Raw genomic sequence first — 20,988 nt, 5'->3', positions numbered from 1 at the left:
TGTACCCGAATTATATATGTGGTTTTGTCTTCTGTGTAAGTACAGTTCTTTGGTACACATCTTCCACAGCACTCTTCTTCTTGTTTCACATATTCAGAGCCCTTGAAGGGTAAACAAAAGTTTGTAGTTTAATAATTCATTCCTTTTCACAGACTTGTTAATAAGAACCAGAGCCATATTAACAATTTTTTTTACGTTTAACTCTTTAACTACTAATTTAACTAGTTCCATTTTCTAAATGAAATTCCAAACATAGGTTTGGGTGGAGCCTTATCAGTTCTGTCAATCATCATTACAAGCCCTTATACTATGGGGCCATTGAATACTTGAATCTGATGAACGTTCTGAGGTGTGCAAGTATTTTCTGGGAGACGCACGGTGAACGTAGTTCCAGGCAGCTCTCTTGACCACATTACAGTTCATATCACCTTGCATAATAAAGCTGTAATAAAGGAAATTACAGGACTAACAAAAACAACAACATGACAGACAATTTTCTGAAAGTAAATACACATGACATTTCTAACTAGCGAGGTAATAACAGCACTGCTTAGAGACGCTGCTGCAGCCTAATTCACACAAGCTCTCTGTCTCTCTCGTGTTTGCTCTGTCTCTCTCGCTCTCTTTCTAATAACTTCATTAATAACTGCATTAGAATGCTATAAAGGACACATACCTCTATTACCAACTTTAAAATGACGTGTCGGAACTAGCAAAAGAGGTCGTTGGATGAGATGCAGAAGAAATAATCCTAACTCACAATAGCGATTTAAGCACAAAACCAGATGAATCCCTTAAAATATATCATCTGATCGATGTCTTGAGGTGTGGTAACCGTAGTATAAGTGGAATAGTTGACTTCGGGCTGTTAAATTATTATAAAAATATTGCACACCCGAGGTGTAACACTCCAAAACCACCTCAGGCGTGCATTATTTGTTTACTAATTCAATGGCCCGTTGTCAGTTATTCCTTACGGTAACACTTTAGCATAATGGTCCATTAGTTAATGTTAGTTAACTACTTTAGTTAACTCTATCTAAGCAAGAAAATTCATTCTACAGCATTTATTAATCTCAGTTGATGTTAATTTCAACATTAACTAATGCATTATTCAAATCAGAATTTTTGTTTCTTAATATTAGTAAATGCACTGTGAATTAGCATTAACTATCAATGAATAACTGTATTTTCATTAACTAACATTAACAAAGATTAATAAATATAGTAATACATGTATTTTTCATTGTTTGTTCATGTTAAACAATGCATTAACTAACATTAACTAATGGACCATTATTCTAAAGTGTTACCATTCCTTACATCTACAGGTGCTTCTCAATGAATTATAATGTTGTGAAAAAGTTCATTTATTTCAGTAATTCAACTCAAATTGTGAAACTTGTGTATTAACTAAATTCAATGCACAAAGACTGAAGTAGTTTAAGTCTTTGGTTCTTTTCATTGTGATGATTATGTTGATATACTGTACAGGTACTCAATACTTGGTAAGGGCACCTTTTGCTTTAATTACTGCCTCAATTTTGGCGTGGCATGGAGGTGATCAGTTTGTGGCACTGCTGAGATTGGTATGGAAGCCCAGGTTTCTTTGACAGTGACCGTCAGCTCATCTGCATTTTTTGGTCTCTTGTTTCTCATTAATTTTCCTCTTGACAATAGCCCATAAATTCTCTCTGGGATTCAGGTCTGGTGAGTTTGCTGGCCCGTCAAGCACACCAAGACCATGTTCATTGAATCCAACTTTTCGTACTTTTGGGAGTGTGGGCAGGTGCCAAATTCTGCTAGAAAATGAAATCAGCATCTACAAAAAGCTGGTCAGCAGAAGGAAGCATGAAGTGCTTCAAAATTTCTTGGTAAATGGTTGCAGTGACTTTGGTTTCCAAAAAACACAGTGGTCCCACACCAGCAGATGACATTGCACCCGAAATCATCACAGACTGTGGAAACCTAACACTGAACTTCAAGTAACTTTGGCTATGAGCCTCTCCACTTTTCCTCCAGACTCTAGGACTTTGGTTTCCAAACGAAATACAAAATTTGCTCTCATCGGAATTGAGGACTTTGGACCACAGGGCAACAGTCCAGTTCTTTTTCTCCTTGGCCCAGGTAAGACGCCTCTGACATTGTCTGTGGTTCAGGAGTGGCTTTACAAGAGGAATACGACAACTGTATCCAAATTCCTTGACAAGTCTGTGTTTGGTGGCTTTTGATGCCTTGAACCCAGCCTCAGTCCATTAATGTGAAGTTCACTCAAATTCTTGAATCCAGTTTGCTTGACAGTCCTCATAAGGCCGCGGTTCGCTCGGTTGGTTGTGCATCTTTTTTTTCTCCACTCTTTTTCCTATCACTCAACTTTCTGTTAACATGCTTGGATACAGCACTCTGGGAACACCCAGCTTCTTTGGCATTTTTTTTTTTTTGTGGGCTTACCCTCCTTGTGAAGGGTGTCAATGATTGTCTTCTAGACAACTGTCAGATGAGCAGTCTTCCCCATGATTGTATAGCCTAGTGATCCAAAATGAAAGACCATTTTGAAGGCTCAGGAAACCTTTGCAGGTGTTTTGAGTTGATTACTTGACTGACATGTAACCATATTCTAATTTGTTAAGGATTGTTAAGTTGGTGGGTTTTTGTTAAATGTGAGCCAAATCATGCCAATTAAAAGAACCAAAGACTTAAAACTACTGAAATGTGTGTGATGAATTTATTTATTACCCGAGTTTAACAATTTGAATTGAATTACTGAAATAAATGATCTTTTTCACGACATTCTAATTCATTGAGAAGCACCTGTAAACCAGGAGTCATTGAGATATCTCAGCGGCAATTCTTCCAGCATCCCTCCACCTCCCCATCTCTTCCTCTATTTCTGTTATTCTCCTTCTATGTAGTCCTGAGATGGGGGGCATTGGGACTCTGAGCTCAAGCAGAGACTCCTGTTAGATCCTCCATAGAGGACAGCAAGCCAAGTCCATTTACCAATAACCATCAGGACTGGATGGGCAGGCAAAATCGTGAATTCAACAATAAGATTATGATTTCATATTCCCAAAAATACTGTATATAATAATAAGTTTAAGCTAGTGATTTTACTTACAGGTTTACAGTCGCGTGAACTGGTGTAAGTGCACATCTCGGTGCTCTTCTCAATCACAGGCGAGCCATCAATTTCACCACAGGTAACACTTCCACATTTTTGAATGCGTACATCTCCAACCTGCCAAAAGACACACAGACTCAATGAGGATTGAAGAACAGAGCAGATTCATTGTCTGATAAACTAAATGAATTAAGAAATGTTCACAAATGTTTACAAATGTACCCTCATCGTATATGTGGTGTTGTCTGCTGTGTAAGTACAGTTCTTTGGTACACATCTTCCACAGCACTCTTCTTCTTGTTTCACATATTCAGAGCCCTTGAAGGGTAAAACAAGTTTGTAGTTTAATAATGAATTCCTTTTGACAGACTCGTTAAAAAGAACCAGAGCCAGATTAACAAAACAATTTGAATCTCAACTCTTATTTTAGTTCCATTTTCTAAATGAAATTCCAAACATAGGTTTGGTGGAGTCTTATCATTTAGTTCTGTCAATCATCATTACAAGCCCATATAGTCCAGCAGTCATTGCGTTATCTCAGTGAAAATTCTTCCAGCATCCCTCCACCTCCCCATCTCCTCCTCTGTTTCTGTTATTCTCCTTCTATGTAGTCTGAGATATGGGGGGGAGGGGGGCGGTGGGACTCTGAGCTCAAGCAAGACTCCTGTTAGATCCAACATAGAGGACAGCAAGCCAAGTCCATTTACCACTAACCATCAGGACTGGATGAGCAGGCAAATTCGTGAATTTAAGAATAAAATTATGATTCTTTTATATTCCACAAAATACTGTATTTTTTATATAGATAGTTCTTAAGACAAAACTTAAGAAGAATTCAAATTCTTGAATTGAACAATGTTAAAAATTCTTCTTAAAGTTAGAAATGTAACATATTTTTCTTAATAAGACTGGCTTCATCCCAACTGAGGAAATAATTAAGAAAAACTGAACTGTGTCAGAAAATGACAGCCATACAAAACGCATAGAAAACAAGTGTGTTGTGTGAAGTTTAATCTAGTGATTTTACTTACAGGTTTACAGTCACGTGAACTGGTGTAAGTGCACTTCTCAGTGCTCTTCTCAGTCACAGGCAAGCCATCAATTTCACGACAGTTAACACTTTCACATTTTTGAATGAGTTTTTCACCAACCTGAAAAAAGACAGACAGACCCAATGAGGAAGCAGATTCATTGTCTGATGAACTAAAATAACTAAGAAATGTTCACAAAAGCTTAGAAATGTACCCGAATTATATATGTGGTGTTGTCTGCTGTGTAAGTACAATTCTTTGGTACACATCTTCCACAGCACTTTTCTTCTTGTTTCACATATTCAGAGCCCTTGAAGGGTAAAAACAAGTTTGTAGTTTAATAATTCATTCCTTTTTGACAGACTCGTTAAAAAGAACCAGAGCCAGATTAACAAAAGAATTTTAAATTTGACTCTTAATTTAGTTCCATTTTCTAAATGAAATTCCAAACATAGGTTTAGGTGGAGCCTTATCATTTAGTTCTGTCAATCATCATTACAAGCCCATATAACCCAGCAGTCATTACGCTATCTCAGTGACAATTCTTCCAGCATCTCTCCACCTCCCTATCTCCTCCTCTATATCTGTTATTCTCCTTCTATGTGAATTTAAGAAAAAAAAAAATGGTTATTTTATATTCGCCAAAATACTGTATTTTTTATATAGATAGTTCTTAAGACAAAACTTAAGAAGAATTCAAATTATTGAATAGAACATTGTTAAAAATTCTTCTTAAAGTTAGAAATGTAATATTTTTCTTAATAAGACTAGCTTCCTCACAACTGTAGAATAAATTAAGAAAAACTGAACTGTGTCAGAAAATGACAGCCATACAAACACAAAGAAAACAAGTGTGTAGTGTGAAGTGTAAGCTAGTGATTTTACTTACAGGTTTACAGTCACGTGAACTGGTGTAAGTGCACTTCTCAGTGCTCTTCTCAATCACAGGCGAGCCATCAATTTCATGACAGGTAACATTTTCACATTTGTGCATGCGGACTTCTCCAACCTGACAAAAGACACACAGACTCAATGAGGACTGAAGAACAGAGCAGATTCATTGTCTGATGAACTAAAAGAAAAATGTTTACAAAAGTTTACAAATGTACCGGAATTATATATGTGGTTTTGTCTTCTGTGTAAGAACAGTTCTTTGGTACACATCTTCCACAGCACTCTTCTTCTTGTTTCACATATTCAGAGCCCTTGAAGGGTAAAAACAAGTTTGTAGTTTGATAATTCATTCCTTTTGACAGACTCTTTAAAAGGAACCAGAGCCAGATTTACAAAAACAATTTTAATTTTAACTCTTATTTTAGTTCCATTTTCTAAATGAATTTCCAAACATAGGTTTGGATGGAGCCTTATCATTTAGTTCTGTCAATCATCATTACAAGCCCTTATAGTTCCAGGCAGCTCTCCTGACAGCCTTACAGTTCCATATCACTTCGCGTAGTAAAGCTGTAATAACAGAAATTACAGGACTAAAAAAAAAAACATGATGATTTTCCAAAAGTAAATACACATGACATTTCTAACAAGCGAGGTAATAACAGCGCGGTTTAGAGACGCTGCTGCAGCCTAATTCACACAAGTTCTCTGTCTCTCTCTTTTATTCTCTGTGTGTCTTTTGTCTCTGTCGCTCTCTTTCTAATAACTTCATTAATAAATGCATTAGAATGCTATTAACAACTCATGCCTCCATTACCATCTTTAAAATGACGTGTCGGAACTAGCAAAAGAGGCGTTGGATGAGATGCGGAAGAAATAATTCTACTCACAATAGCGATTTAAGTACAAAACCAGACGAATCCCTTTAAATATATCATCTGATCGATGTCTTGATGTGTGGTAACCGTAGTATAAGCGGAATAATTGACTCCAGGCTGTTCAATTATTATAAGAATAATGCACACTCGATGTGTAACACTCCAAAACCATCTCCAAAACCATAATTCAATGGCCTGTTGTCAATTATTCCTTACATTTAAACCAGCATTCATTGCGCTATCTCAGCAAAAATTCTTCCAGCATCCCTCCACCTCCCCATCTCCTCCTCTATTTCTGTTATCCCCTTCTATGTAGTCCTGAGATGGTGGAGTGGTAGTCTGAGCTCAAGCAGAGACTCATTTCAGATCCAACATAGAGGACAGCAAGCCAAGTCCATTTACCAATAACCATCAGGACTGGATGAGCAGGCAAACTCGTGAATTTAAGAATAAAATTATGATAATTTAATATTCCCCAAAATACTGATTTATATAGATAGTTCTTGAAATAAAACTTAAGAAGAATTCATATTCTTGAATAGAACATTGTTAAAAATTATTCTTAAAGTTAGAAATGTAATATATTTTTTCTTAATAAGACTGGCTTCATCACAAATGAACTGTGTCAGAAAATGACAGCCATACAAAACACAAAGAAAACAAATGTGTAGTGTGAAGTTTAAGCTAGTAATTTTACTTACAGGTTTACAGTCACGTGAACTGGTGTAAGTGCACTTCTCAGTGCTCTTCTCAGTCACAGGCAAGCCATCAATTTCACGACAGGTAACACTTTCACATTTGTGCATGCGGACTTCTCCAACCTGACAAAAGACAGACAGACTCAATGAGGACTGAAGAACAGAGCAGAGTCATTGTCTGATGAACGAAAAGAATGAAGAAGGTTTACAAATGTACCCTTATCATATATGTGGTGTTGTCTGCTGTGTAAGTACAGTTCTTTGGTACACATCTTCCACAGCACTCTTCTTCTTGTTTCACATATTCAGAGCCCTTGAGTGCAAAAATAATTTTATTCAGTGGCACCTCGGTTGCACTTTATTTTACAGTACGTGTACTAACATATACTAATAGTGTACTTACAGTGTATTTATCTAAGAAAGTTCTGGTAATACAAGGTAACTACATGGGGTAGGGTTAGGTTTAGGGTTAGGTTCAGGGTTAGTACCTAGTTATTACATAGTTATTGTAATTACTATAATAAGTACATAGTATGTACATGAGGAACAGGACTGTAAAATAAAGTGCTACCATCATCATCATAGTACTTCAGAAAGTGACAGCTATACAAAATACAAGTGTCATGTGTGGAGTTTCGGCTAGTGTTTTTTTTTTTACGTACAAGTTTACAGTCAAACTGCCCCAAGAAAGTGCACTTCTTCGAGCTCTTCTCAGTCACGAAGGAGCCGTTAATTTGACGGCAAGTAATAGTTTCACATGTGTAATGGCGGACTTCTCCAACCTAACAAAAAGACAGACTATTTTGAAGAACAGAGCACATTCACTGGTTGATGAACTGAAGAAAATTAAAACTTGATACAAAAATTATCATTTAAAGCCCTTGCTTTAATTTAGTCTTTCGTTTATAATTAATTATTATGGGGGGCGGGTGGGGGGATGAACCTGGAAGCTCACCTTGAACTCTGTGTTATTGTACACACAGACATCTTTAGGCACTAAAAAGTAAAAATAAACAGTTTAGGAAATTGCTTCTAGAGAAACTTCACCCAAAAATTAAAATTCTGTCATTATGGAACACAAAAGGAGAAATTATGAAGAATGCAGTTTCAAAATCCTAGTCAATCATTTCAACTTGATTCTCAAGACTGACCAATACAAACTGACCAGCTTTGCCTTTCATTTTCTAACACCTCACAGTTATACGGTATGAAATTATATGATAAAAAGTTAATGATAAGAGACATATGTTTTCGATATGAGCCATTCTTTTAAGAAGTTGCAGTTTTGTAGAAGAAAAAAAGATTCACTTAATTTCATGGTAAAAATGCCTTTTTTGGTAAACACAAAAGGTTTTGGACAAACAATAATGATATCTGAGTAGGAATCAGTAAGAACATTTGAGACTTACTGCAGGAACAGGAACTGGCAGTTTTATTTAATCCTAACTGAAATCCCACATCACATTTCTTCATAAGACATTGTTCCAGATCGCAAACTGAATGGGTGAAGAACATTTAAATTAATATCATTGAATGTTCTGTAATATTGTTGTGTTTATGGCTATTATAAGGTCAAAGTGGAAGAAATATCAAGTGGTTACATAATCATTTGACATCAGCATGTTCAAACTAGATCAGCCATTTAAGTTTAAATGTCCTTTAAGTGCTTAAGTATTTGGAATTGCTTATTGTTATTGCCCATGTAATGTTGGTAATTACTATCAACTTGTACTATGTATTCATTGTCACGGCTGAGAATCTTTTGATCAGCAATATCAATGCACATTCATCAGATTTATTTGATTCTTGATAAATTCTTGATGACTTACCACAAGTTGGACAGCAGTTTACAACAGTTTTTATATATCCGTCAGGACAGGGCATTTCAGTTGGACACTTTAATGGCTCTTTCGAAGTAATGCCAGGATTTACACATTTATACAAGAAACACTCAGATGTCCACGTGTCCCCAGGCTGCAGAAAAAGAAATAAGCTGATAATCGTTTTGGTAATTTTTGTTTTAATTGTAAAAATGTGTGACTTCTCTGATTAAATTGAGTTGGCTTTTTACCCTCTGCAGTAGCTAACTAAGAGCAAACTAGCAAAGAACAGCCTGATTTTAAGCCCATAGTAATGCTGTGTCATTGTTTCTTTTTGCAAAGCACACTTTAAATTACAGTGACATACCTTTCTAGGTAATCCATCAGGGCCAATGCAATCTGCAAAGAGAAGACAAAAACAACAACAACAACAAATATGACAAGGTGCATTAAATTAACAAACACAGAGAGTAAATGAAGAAACATCTCTTACCGCAGTAAGTTGTACACTTATCTGATGTCATATTAACCCGATATTGGCCATCAGGACAGTAACAACCTTCCACTACCGTTTGGTTACAATCCCTGCTGTGACATTCTTTCTCTGTATACCTATCATTGTATCTAGTTGGAAAAGAAAGTAGAATAAAAGTAGAGATTTGTCAATCTTAATGACTGCTAAAATGCAGTACATTTCAGAGTATTCAGTGTTACAATTGCTCTTATTAAAGAGAATTATTTTATTTTATAGATATGAACTGATGAGCTTTATTACGATGTACTGCAGGATTTTTCCACTTTAGGTCCACATGCATTGTAGATTTTGGGACTTGGACATTTGAATTCTGTAAAAAAAATCAATGACAAGATTAATGGCCCTTTCAGATACAATATAGAGTAGGTGGCCAACCAAAATGTGCTTTCTACTGTCGCGAGCGCCACTGCCACCATGTCTGCAAAGTGCATTTGCAGCTTTTGACAGCTGAGTGGTGCTTTAACCACAAGTTATCAAACAAATGCATCAAAGCACTTTTTCGCAAATAGCCATCAGCTTTGCCTCACATATGTGTTACATTTGATGGCTACAGTCAGGAAGAATAAAAGAAAAACACTGTAGTTAAAATCTTTAATTTTAACAGATGAAAATTTAGTAGGCCTACTTAAAAGTTATTTGCGTTTCACAAATTCAAGCAGGATAAATGTCAAACCTATTAGCCTATGCATATATTTACTCTATTACTATAATACTATAATTATTTGTACAATAATGTTTAACTTCACCTGCTTTGTATGAGAGTCATGCATCCATTTAATCTTGATCAAGAACAACTAATGATCAATCATTTGGAGCGACATCGGCGTTAGATCACTTTAACACCTCAAATAGCCTTCAGTTTACATGTTATATATGACGGCATCCTTCTCTGTTGTAGACTTGTGAAGATTTATTTTTTGATGAGGGTCTCATACAGAGGGAGTGTCAGCCACATTAATAAAGTTCACAGCTTAAGTAATTTGTGGATTAATGCTTATTGGAGACACAAACAATTTCAAACGATTCAGTTCGATTTTGTGAACTGATTCAAGAAGAACTGGTTAAATCGAATGATTCGTTTGCTTACCGGACATCACTACACTGCAGTGAACGTGCTCACAACAGACCCGGAAGAGAAGACAATGCTGAATAAAGTCATAGTTTTTGCTATTTTTGGACCAAAATGTATTTTCGATGCTTCAAAAAATTCTAATGGACCCTCTGATGTCACATGGACTACTTTGATGATGTTTTTCTTACCTTTCTGGACATGGACAGTATACCGTACACACAGCTTCAATGGAGGGACTGAGAGCTCTCGGACTAAATCTAAAATATCTTAAACTGTGTTCCGTAGATGAACGGAGGTCTCACGGGTTTGGAATGACATGAGGGTGAGTCATTAATGACATAATTTAAATTTTTGGGTGAACTATCCCTTTAATGTGACTATAGTGCCAAAATATGTGTAGAACTAGGCCTAGCCTATAACGTGCAACAATAAGCCACCTTCTCAATTGTTTTATTTTTTATGGCATAATTCACACAGCCTTAAATGTAATCTATACAGTTAAATGTCCAATTTTTTTTTTTTTTTTTTTTTTTTTTTTTTTACGATTTCTATTTTTTAAAGGCTCAACTTTATCCTATAAATCTTGTATTTATTATTATTATTTATTGATTTATTGATTTATTTTTATGGTGTGAGTCAGAGAAAATTGCAACACGAATAAAGTCTCATGACTGTGATAATGAATGTTTAATAACGTGCAGTAAGAGCCTTGTGTAAATTATTTTTTTTATGCAGTAGACTGCAGCCTATACGACTATATCACATTTGGAAATTAACTTTCTTAAAATTAATTTAAAATTAATTTTCTAATGATTTTTAAGGTTGTTATTATATTATATTATAAATTAATTTTTGTTTTATTTTGTTATTTGTTCTCCATTTACAAAACAAATATAATTTCTGTTAGTTTGCAAACTGTCCCTTTGTGCCACCTGGCTGTATTTTCGGGAACAACTTTAACACGGGGATGACTTGCAGTTAATGCCAAGGCCCTGTGGCAGCAGTACACGCAGCGGCATTAGGCATTTTGGTTGGCTACCAACTGTATATTATAATATCAAGAATTACAACAGTGAAAGCACAATCAAATGCATACACACAATACACGTTAATGTTACTACAATCATGAGTGTTTTTGTGAGTTTACCACATAGCCCTTCGAGGACAAGTGAGCTCCTCCAGTCCACACAGATAGATTTCTGGCCACATAAATGTGCATAGGCCTCCATACTAGCACAGGCAAGAGATACATTTCCGCTGAATACGTCATGTTTACATGTCTCGTAATATTCCCAGTAGGCAACGGCATCATGGCAGCTGTTAAACACACTTTGAACAAAATCCAAACCCACCAAAAAATCAATTTCACTGATCTTAATGGAGAATAATTAAACAAAAACAGGTGACTTCGCCTTACTTGGTCTTAAAGATTTCACAGATATGTGGAGGTGTAGTTGGAGTTGGATATGTCGCAGTAGGTTCAGTTATTATACAGTCTGTGGGGACCACTGAAAACTTCTGCATGTTCTCACATGTTTGGTTAATTGTTCCATTAGGAAAACTGCATTCATTTATGGTGTGGTTGCCACAATATCCTACAAATTATAAACAGAATAAATATATATATATATATATATATATATATATATATATATATATATATATATATATATATATATAACAGATGCACAAGTCAAATTGTATATTTTTTTAGCTGCAAAGAATGAGGATGAAGAAGGAAAAATTCAGCAATAACCAATAAATACTCAGGTTGAGTCATCAGATAAAAAATTTAGATACTCTTTTAAGAAAATGAATTAAGTAACTAAACATTTTATTATTCTTGCTGAAGGTGGTTTTCTAATTAAACTGAGTTGTATTAAAAGTATGCTTCAGTCAAGGCATGTCAAACTTCATTGATATTTCAATTTTGTCATACAAAATCTACAAATTACTTTCTTTTATTATGTAAAACCTCTATTAATGCTCAGTTGCATTTGCTGCAGAATAAGATTGGTACTCACCACATGATCCCCGCGTATTATTATTGAAGTAGGAGAATGGGAGTGTGATTTGGATGTATGAAGCACTAACTATAATCTGAGTGTTGATTTCAGAGATGTTTAGAGTCACTTGTATGTCAGTAGTGGTGATGATGATGTTATCGGTTATATATGTTGGATTCTTCTCTTCATCATTAACATAGACCTAAGGGAGATATTTATGATAAATGATGTAATACTATGTATTACATGAACTTTCTGTAGAACAGTATTGCACTGTAAACTCATATTGGCACTGCAAAAAAATAAGGCTTTTTTAAAATGCTTTTTGGATATTTTTAAATAGAGGTCTGCATTCCCTCAGTAACCACAGGACCTGCCTGGCTTTTTCTGTAGTACAGTAATAAATCTCTGAGTTGAAAATAGGATTGGACAGTACTTCTGTGATTTTTGGGTAAAAGTGGGTTTTGTGGGTCAGACTGTTCCCTTGTATTTAAAAAATTGTATATTCTTGATAATAGAAAGTATAACGTATAAAGTTAATATGTATGTATGAAAAAAACTGTCGAGAATAATTGAAAAAGTAAGCCAACTTGGTGAAGTGAGTATTCTCAACAATAGATTTTTAATTCTACTCAATAAAGATACTTTGTTGAGCCAGTGTAAATTTGTTTGTTCATGTAATGCTGATTTTCTTATTTTACTAATAGAAAAATTATTGTCACCACAACTGAAACAACATCTACCATCATTAAGGTAATTCATATTTTTCTGTTTCCTGGAGAAAAAAAATAAAATGTAAGAAGTCACCACATTATCAGATTTATGATTATTTACAAATGATAAACATGAAAAGCTAAATTAGTTTAATAAGCAGACAATATTGTCTTTGTTTGCAAGACAATTTACGACTTAGTTTCAACAATATTCAATTTTTAATTAAGACAACTGTTTGACTAGTTTGGGCAACATTTGGAGTAATTTTGTTGGTCTGACAATATTTTTGTAGTTTACTTAAAAATCCAGTGCAGACCTAGTTTTAAATGCTTAGCAAGAGAATGTGAGATTTTATAAACAAATTTGTCTGAATATACTTACATGGACCACTTTATTTTTGTCGCTTGCCAGCGTGATATTGTAGGATTTGTATTTCACAATCACATACTCTGGACAAGCAAGATGTTTTATAGGATCACAATAATAGTTTTTAACATCGACACTGATATTGTATTTTGGGATGATTTCTTGGAACAAAACATGAGTGCAGTTTCCTTGGATACCATAGTAATGCCCATCAAAAGTTCTGTAATGAGTGTCAGCCCAGGTCATGCACGAACCTGTTGGCTCAGAAGACAAGTTAAATATAAGTTAAATATAAACACAAGAATTCAATATAATGCACTGACAATGCCATTCTAGATAGCACATTTAAAATCAATAATAATAAAAAAAACATCTTAATATGATATAAACTCACATTGACACTCATATTTATAGCAGCAGCCATTGTTATAATACACCTTCACAGGATCCGCGCTGTCAAAACATTTAGGTATTGCAGGTATAGGGTCACATTTTACAGGTTCTGAGATTACTTGTCCACCTTTGCACGTTTTGATAGTGCATTTATCTGTCTGTTATAAATAAAAGAGTACAATTGATGATGAAAAGTTAATAAAACGAAAAGTCAAAGTAATAGAATAATACACCGCAACCACAATTTAACTCATTTAAACTGGTATGTATGTGAGAAATAGTATGTGAGAATAGATTCTAGCTTCTCTTATTACCGTGCTGAATGGAATATCCACAATATTACAGGAGGAGTTGCAATAAATATAGCACTGATCATTCGTTGACCCTATCATTGACCCTGATATTGTTGACCCTATAATTATAATCAAAGATTTGCAAAGGAAAGAAAGATTAAATCATTAGAGTTTAGAAGTTAAACATTTTTTTAAAAAATCATGACAATTTCAATGTGACTATAAACAGAGCTGGGTAGTAAAAGAGTACATGTAATCTGGATTACATAATCAGATTCCAAAACAAAAGTACTTGTAATGAGAGCAGGCTAAACTACTTTTTATAATCCAGTTACATTTACTGGATTACATGATTACATATTATTTGCACAATGGTAATAAATCGTTCACAATTCATTGATTGTCCTAAGTTTCTTTTTTTTAAAACCTTCATATTTTTTTCCAAATAAACCTGCCACTTATATACATTCGTGATTCTTTGAGTTTATCCAGCGGAGAGGGGGAGGGGTGTCAGAATCACGCTCAGAATAAATGAGCAACAAGATCATGGAAAATGGAGGGGAACGCAGCGTGACTGAACATTACTGGATGTTCAGACATAATTTCATTTTTAAAGAAAGACGCAGGAAAAATTTCACTATTCAGTGTAAACTCTGACTACCTAGGATTAATTTGCTGTCCACAGAAATCTTTGACCTAGCAAAGTTGTTGCTGAGAATTTTGTGTTCTTTAATATATCTTTGTAATGTTGATTTTTTTTTTTCTCATTGTTACTACCTTATGCACTTCGGGCCCTATTTTAACGATCTGAAACGCAAGTGTCAAAGCGCGAAGTGCAAGTAACTTTGTGGGCGGGTCTCGGCGCTGTTGCTATTTTCCCGGCGGGATAAATGGCTCTTGCGCCTGGCGCAAATCTAAAGTGGGTTGGTCTGAAGTAGCTTCATTATTCATAGGTGTGGTTTGGGCGTAACGTGAAATAAACCAATCAGAGCGTCATCCAACATTCCCTTTAAAAGCAGGTGCGCAAGTTCCATTATGGATTGCTATTATTATGGCGTATTTACCAGGCGCACGCCAGGAGCGGTTCACAGCCGAGGAGACTGGTGTTCTTGTAAGAGCAGTGAAAGACAGAGAAGTTGTGTTTTATGGGGAAGGGAGAAACATACCCAGAATAGTGTCATGATTTCCGTCATCTCGTGTGTTAATATTTTTTTAGTGTAAAAATTTATGATTTGCAAAAATAACTGTTGCATCTGTGTAGATTACATGAGCAAAGTGTATGCACGTTGTGCACGCTATACATTATGGTCAAGCATGCGCCCCTAAAATAGCATAATGATCAACGCGCAACGCGCCACTGACTTTAGACTAGTTTTTTTCTGGTCAGTGGCGCAATTGTTTAATGGAACAGCAAAATAGCACCAGGGATTGTTTGCGCCGGAAGACGCCTCCTTTTTTGCGCTGAACCGCCCAGGGAGCGCAAGTTCATTCACTAGTTTAGCGACGTGCGTCTGTGGAGGGAAAAGCGCGCTTTGCGCGGGTGCAAAATAGGAATGACACATGCGTCGGTGTACAAAGTCAATTGCGCTGGGTGCAAGATAGGGCCCTTCAAGATGAAATATTTGACTTGGAAATGGTATTTATATATTAGCCAGAGCTCGACATTAACACTTGTCTGGGACAAGTGGATTTTGTGAAGGGGGAAGTGAAAGAGAATTGTACTTGCCGACCGGACAAGTAACCTGATCAAAATTTTAATAACAAACAATAACTAGGGCGGCACAATTTGGCGAGAATGTGATTTTATTACTTTCAGTGTAAACGGTGACTAATAATGGATAATGTATTGACAGTATCAAGATCGCGTCAGTTGACTCAGTTGTCTGACTCGCGGAGAAATCAACACAAGAAGCGCAACAGCATGAACAAACATACTAGAAAAAAAAATCTAAATATTCTGTATAATACGTGCAACAACACACGACCAGGAGTGATGTTTTCCCGACTTTCAGCTCGATTGCAAATGTGATATTGATTTTATACATCTTAAGTTAAATAAACTAGTAATGTTAACTGACTTACATTTTAGAGATATTGTGGATCGATTTTATTTAATTTCAAACAAAAATAATTCTAAGCAAAGCCATGGCAGAACAGTCACACAACAGTCTTTCATTACTAAATGATTAATTTTTAAACAAGTCAATGATTCAGTGAACCATTTATAAAAACGGTTACTTGCTTCATTTGTTGAATGAATCAGCCATTTGAACGAATCAGTTGAATCAATGATTCACTCATTAAGACAGTGACTTGCCACCACCTTTTGGTGGTTTATTTTCATATTTAAAAGTATCATTGCATTTTTCCAACATTTCATATTTTGTATGTCAAAAAAAGTAAAACGTTAATCTAATAACATTATTTATGCATTTGGACAGATGGAGTTTGTTGATACTGATTTCATTTTAATAATATCAACTATAATAATTTAATGTATTGATCGTAAATGTAGACATCTACATTTAATCAGTTTAGGAAAATACTTTCCTTTATAAAGTTAAAAAGTGTAACAGCAATCTATTAAAGGCAAAAAAAAAATGCAGATTAAAGTAATACCTGATAGAGCACTGATGAGACCGTTTCAGAATAAATTACATTTGTGCAAAAAAAAAAGTAAGTAACTTTTTTTAACTTTTTGACAAGTGAATGATTGATTGATTGATGTCAAAAATTTATGTCGAGCCCTGTATTAGCATTGTTATTGTTCTGAGTTTCATCCTCTTTAATATTCATTTTTGTAATGTTGTAATTGTTTGTCTTTTTATCATTGTTACTATGCACTTAAAATTGTTTGAGATGGATAGAAATGTCATAGCTGTGTGAGTTTAGTCTTTTTCAAAATTCCTGTTTGCAATGTAGCTGTTGTTTGATGTTTTCTATTGATACAGTCTTATTCACGTCTGTTATATATATATATATATATATTCTACTTAGTAGTGATATTGCTGTGAATTTCAAGTTTTTCAATATTGGTTTTCTAAATTTACTTTATTATAAGTAAATATGCTTTAAAATCATATATGTTTTTTTTTTTTTTTCAGTGTTACAAGCAAACACTAAGAGCAAGTTACATTAGTGTTAGTATTTTGGAAGTATTAACTGTCCATACATTACACTTGAAAAATAATATATTATGGCTCTTTTTGGTGAATTAAATGTATGTAATTTTTAAATATATTTTCAAAAAAGTACAAGATTAGGCTAACTGAATATATGTGATATCAAATAAGGGTTAACACAAATGTAATCTAAATGTAATTTAGATTACGTTACCAAAAAATGTGTAGCCTAAGAGATTATATTACGGACTACAAATTTTTTTATGTAATCTGTAATCTGTAACTGATTACAATTCATAAGTAATCTACCCAGCTCTGACTATAAGTCAATCTAATAAACAACATCATTTGGACTAAACAGACAAAAGAAACAAAGGTGTCACAAAAGCAGTACTCACCTGCTGCATAAGTAACATTATTGTATGTGCAGAAACATTTGGGTGTTGTAGTAAAGGATGGTGTTGTTGTGTTTTCAACCTGGGATCCAGGTGTTGTTGAACTAAGAGTGGGCCCCGTGTGCACAGTGAACCTTGTTGTAGATGGGAGTGTCACAGTGGTAGTGTTGGTAGCCACTGTAGGAGTCGTAGGCGTCACCGTGGTCGTCGTAGAGCTGGCAGTGGAAGTCTCTGTTGTCGTAGATGGCGGTGTCACAGTGGTAGACACTGTAGGAGTCTCTTTTGTCGTAGATGGCGGTGTCACAGTGGTAGTGGTGCTAGGCACTGTAGGAGTCGTGGTCGTCACTGAAGTAGTGGTAGAGCTGGCAGTGGAAGTCTCTGTTGTCGTAGATGGCGGTGTCACAGTGGTAGTAGTGGTAGGCACTGTAGGAGTCGTGGTCGTCACTGTAGTAGTGGTAGAGCTGGCAGTGGAAGTCTCTTTTGTCGTAGATGGTGATGTCACAGTGGTAGTAGTGGTAGGCACAGTAGGAGTCTCTCTTGTCGTAGATGGCGGTGTCACAGTGGTAGTGGTGGTAGGCACTGTAGGAGTCATAGTCGTAGAGCTGGCAGTGGAAGTCTCTGTTGTCGTAGATGGCGGTGTCACAGTAGTAGTGGTGGTAGGCACTGTAGGACTCGTGGTCGTCACTGTAGTAGTCGTAGAACTGGCAGTGGAAGTTTCTGTTGTCGTAGATGGTGGTGTCACAGTGGTAGTGGTGCTAGGCACTGTAGAAGTCTCTGTTGTCGTAGATGGCGGTGTCACAGTGGAAATGGTGGTAGGCACTGTAGGAGTTGTAGGTGTCACTGTAGTAGTTGTAGAGCTGGCAGTCGAAGTCTCTGTAGTTGTAGTTGGCGGTGTCACAGTGGTAGTGGTGGTAGGCACTGTAGGAATAGTAGTCGTAGAGCTGGCAGTGGAAGTCTCTGTTGTCGTAGATGGCGGTGTCAAAGTGGTAGTGGTGGTAGGCACTGTAGGAGTCGTTGTCGTAGAGCTGGCAGTGGAAGTCTCTGTTGTCGTAGATGGCGGTGTCACAGAGGTAGTGGTGGTAGGCACTGTAGGAGTCTTTGTCGTAGAGCTGGCAGTGGAAGTCTCTGTTGTTGTAGATGGCGGTGTCACAGTGGTAATGGTGCTAGGCACTGTAGGAGTCGTGGTCGTCACTGTAGTAGTCGTAGAGCTGGCAGTGGAAGTCTCTGTTGTCGTAGATGGCGGTGTCACAGTGGTAGTTGTGCTAAGCACTGTAGAAGTCTCTGTTGTCGTAGATGGCGGTGTCACAGTGGTAGTGGTGGTAGGCACTGTAGGAGTCTTGGTCGTAGAGCTGGCAGTGGAAGTCTCTGTTGTTGTAGATGGCGGTGTCACAGTGGTAGTGGTGCTAGGCACTGTAGGAGTTTCTGTTGTCGTAGATGGTGGTGTCACAGTGGTAGTGGTGGTAGGCACTGTAAGAGTTGTAAAGCTGGCAGTGGAAGTCTCTTTAGTTGTAGATGGCGGTGTCACAGTGGTAGTGGTGGTAGGCACTGTAGGAGTCGTGGTTGTCACTGTAGTAGTCGTAGAGCTGGCAGTCGAAGTCTCTGTAGTTGTAGTTGGCGGTGTCACAGTGGTAGTGGTGGTAGGCACTGTAGGAGTAGTAGTCATAAAGCTGGCAGTGGAAGTCTCTGTTGTCGTAGATGGCGGTGCCACAGTGGTAGTGGTGGTAGGCCCTGTAGGAGTCATTGTCGTAGAGCTGGCAGTGGAAGTCTCTGTTGTTGTAGATGGCGGTGCCACAGTGGTAGTGGTGGTAGGCCCTGTAGGAGTCATTGTCGTAGAGCTGGCAGTGGAAGTCTCTGTTGTTGTAGATGGTGGTGTCACAGTGGTAATGGTGCTAGGCTCTGTAGGAGTCGTGGTCGTCACTGTAGTAGTCGTAGAGCTGGCAGTGGAAGTCTCTGTTGTCGTAGATGGTGGTGTCACAGTGGTAGTGGTGCTAGGCACTGTAGAAGTCTCTGTTGTCGTAGATGGCGGTGTCACAGTGGAAATGGTGGTAGGCACTGTAGGAGTTGTAGGTGTCACTGTAGTAGTTGTAGAGCTGGCAGTCGAAGCCTCTGTAGTTGTAGTTGGCGGTGTCACAGTGGTAGTGGTGGTAGGCACTGTAGGAGTAGTAGTCGTAGAGCTGGCAGTGGAAGTCTCTGTTGTCGTAGATGGCGGTGCCACAGTGGTAGTGGTGGTAGGCCCTGTAGGAGTCATTGTCGTAGAGCTGGCAGTGGAAGTCTCTGTTGTTGTAGATGGCGGTGTCACAGTGGTAATGGTGCTAGGCTCTGTAGGAGTCGTGGTCGTCACTGTAGTAGTCGTAGAGCTGGCAGTGGAAGTCTCTGTTGTCGTAGATGGCGGTGTCACAGTGGTAGTGGTGCTAGGCACTATAGGAGTTCCTGTTGTCGTAGATGGTGGTGTCACAGTGGTAGTGGTGGTAGGCACTGTAGGAGTCGTGGAGCTGGCAGTGGAAGTCTCTGTAGTTGTAGATGGTGGTGTCACAGTGGTAGTGGTGGTAGGCCCTGTAGGAGTCATTGTCGTAGAGCTGGCAGTGGAAGTCTCTGTTGTTGTAGATGGCGGTGTCACAGTGGTAGTGGTGCTAGGCACTATAGGAGTTCCTGTTGTCGTAGATGGTGGTGTCACAGTGGTAGTGGATGTATGCACTATAGGAGTCGTGGAGCTGGCAGTGGAAGTCTCTGTAGTTGTAGATGGTGGTGTCACAGTGGTAGTGGTGGTAGGCCCTGTAGGAGTCATTGTCGTAGAGCTGGCAGTGGAAGTCTCTGTTGTTGTAGATGGCGGTGTCACAGTGGTAATGGTGCTAGGCACTGTAGGAGTCGTGGTCGTCACTGTAGTAGTCGTAGAGCTGGAAGTGGAAGTCTCTGTTGTCGTAGATGGCGGTGTCACAGTGGTAGTGGTGCTAGGCACTATAGGAGTTCCTGTTGTCGTAGATGGTGGTGTCACAGTGGTAGTGGTGGTAGGCACTGTAGGAGTCATAGGTGTCACTGTAGTAGTTGTAGAGCTGGCAGTCGAAGTCTCTGTAGTTGTAGTTGGCGGTGTCACAGTGGTAGTGGTGGTAGGCACTGTAGGAGTAGTAGTCGTAGAGCTGGCAGTGGAAGTCTCTGTTGTTGTAGATGGCGGTGCCACAGTGGTAGTGGTGGTAGGCCCTGTAGGAGTCATTGTCGTAGAGCTGGCAGTGGAAGTCTCTGTTGTTGTAGATGGCGGTGTCACAGTGGTAATGGTGCTAGGCTCTGTAGGAGTCGTGGTCGTCACTGTAGTAGTCGCAGAGCTGGCAGTGGAAGTCTCTGTTGTCGTAGATGGTGGAGTCACAGTTGTAGTGGTGCTAGGCACTATAGGAGTTCCTGTTGTCGTAGATGGTGGTGTCACAGTGGTAGTGGATGTATGCACTATAGGAGTCGTGGAGCTGGCAGTGGAAGTCTCTGTAGTTGTAGATGGCGGTGTCACAGTGGTAGTGGTGGTAGGCACTGTAGGAGTCGTAGTCGTAGAGCTGGCAGTGGAAGTCTCTGTTGTTGTAGATGGCGGTGCCACAGTGGTAGTGGTGGTAGGCCCTGTAGGAGTCATTGTCGTAGAGCTGGCAGTGGAAGTCTTTGTTGTTGTAGATGCC

General features: G+C 37.8%; 1 protein-coding gene and 1 long non-coding RNA gene across 2 annotated transcripts; both read right to left on the bottom strand.

Moving 5' to 3' along the window:
* Positions 1 to 8,454: 8,454 nt before the first annotated feature.
* Positions 8,455 to 9,041, bottom strand: LOC128014630 (uncharacterized). The gene is made up of 3 exons (XR_008183604.1): positions 8,933 to 9,041; positions 8,807 to 8,838; positions 8,455 to 8,593 (listed from the first exon to the last, which is right to left on the bottom strand). It is a non-coding gene; the product is annotated as an uncharacterized LOC128014630 (long non-coding RNA).
* A 3,759-nt stretch (positions 9,042 to 12,800) lies between these two features.
* Positions 12,801 to 20,945, bottom strand: LOC128014039 (mucin-2-like). The gene is made up of 6 exons (XM_052597279.1): positions 19,677 to 20,945; positions 19,332 to 19,593; positions 18,861 to 19,184; positions 17,339 to 18,802; positions 13,148 to 13,215; positions 12,801 to 12,827 (listed from the first exon to the last, which is right to left on the bottom strand). The coding sequence occupies exons 1-6, from the start codon at positions 20,943 to 20,945 to the stop codon at positions 12,801 to 12,803; spliced, it is 3,414 nt and encodes a 1,137-aa protein (XP_052453239.1).
* Between the last annotated feature and the right edge of the window lie 43 nt (positions 20,946 to 20,988).

The sequence above is a fragment of the Carassius gibelio genome, chromosome B25, assembly GCF_023724105.1.
Source record: "Carassius gibelio isolate Cgi1373 ecotype wild population from Czech Republic chromosome B25, carGib1.2-hapl.c, whole genome shotgun sequence".
Taxonomy (NCBI): Eukaryota; Metazoa; Chordata; class Actinopteri; order Cypriniformes; family Cyprinidae; genus Carassius; species Carassius gibelio.
This window is presented reverse-complemented; position numbering and strand designations above follow the sequence as displayed.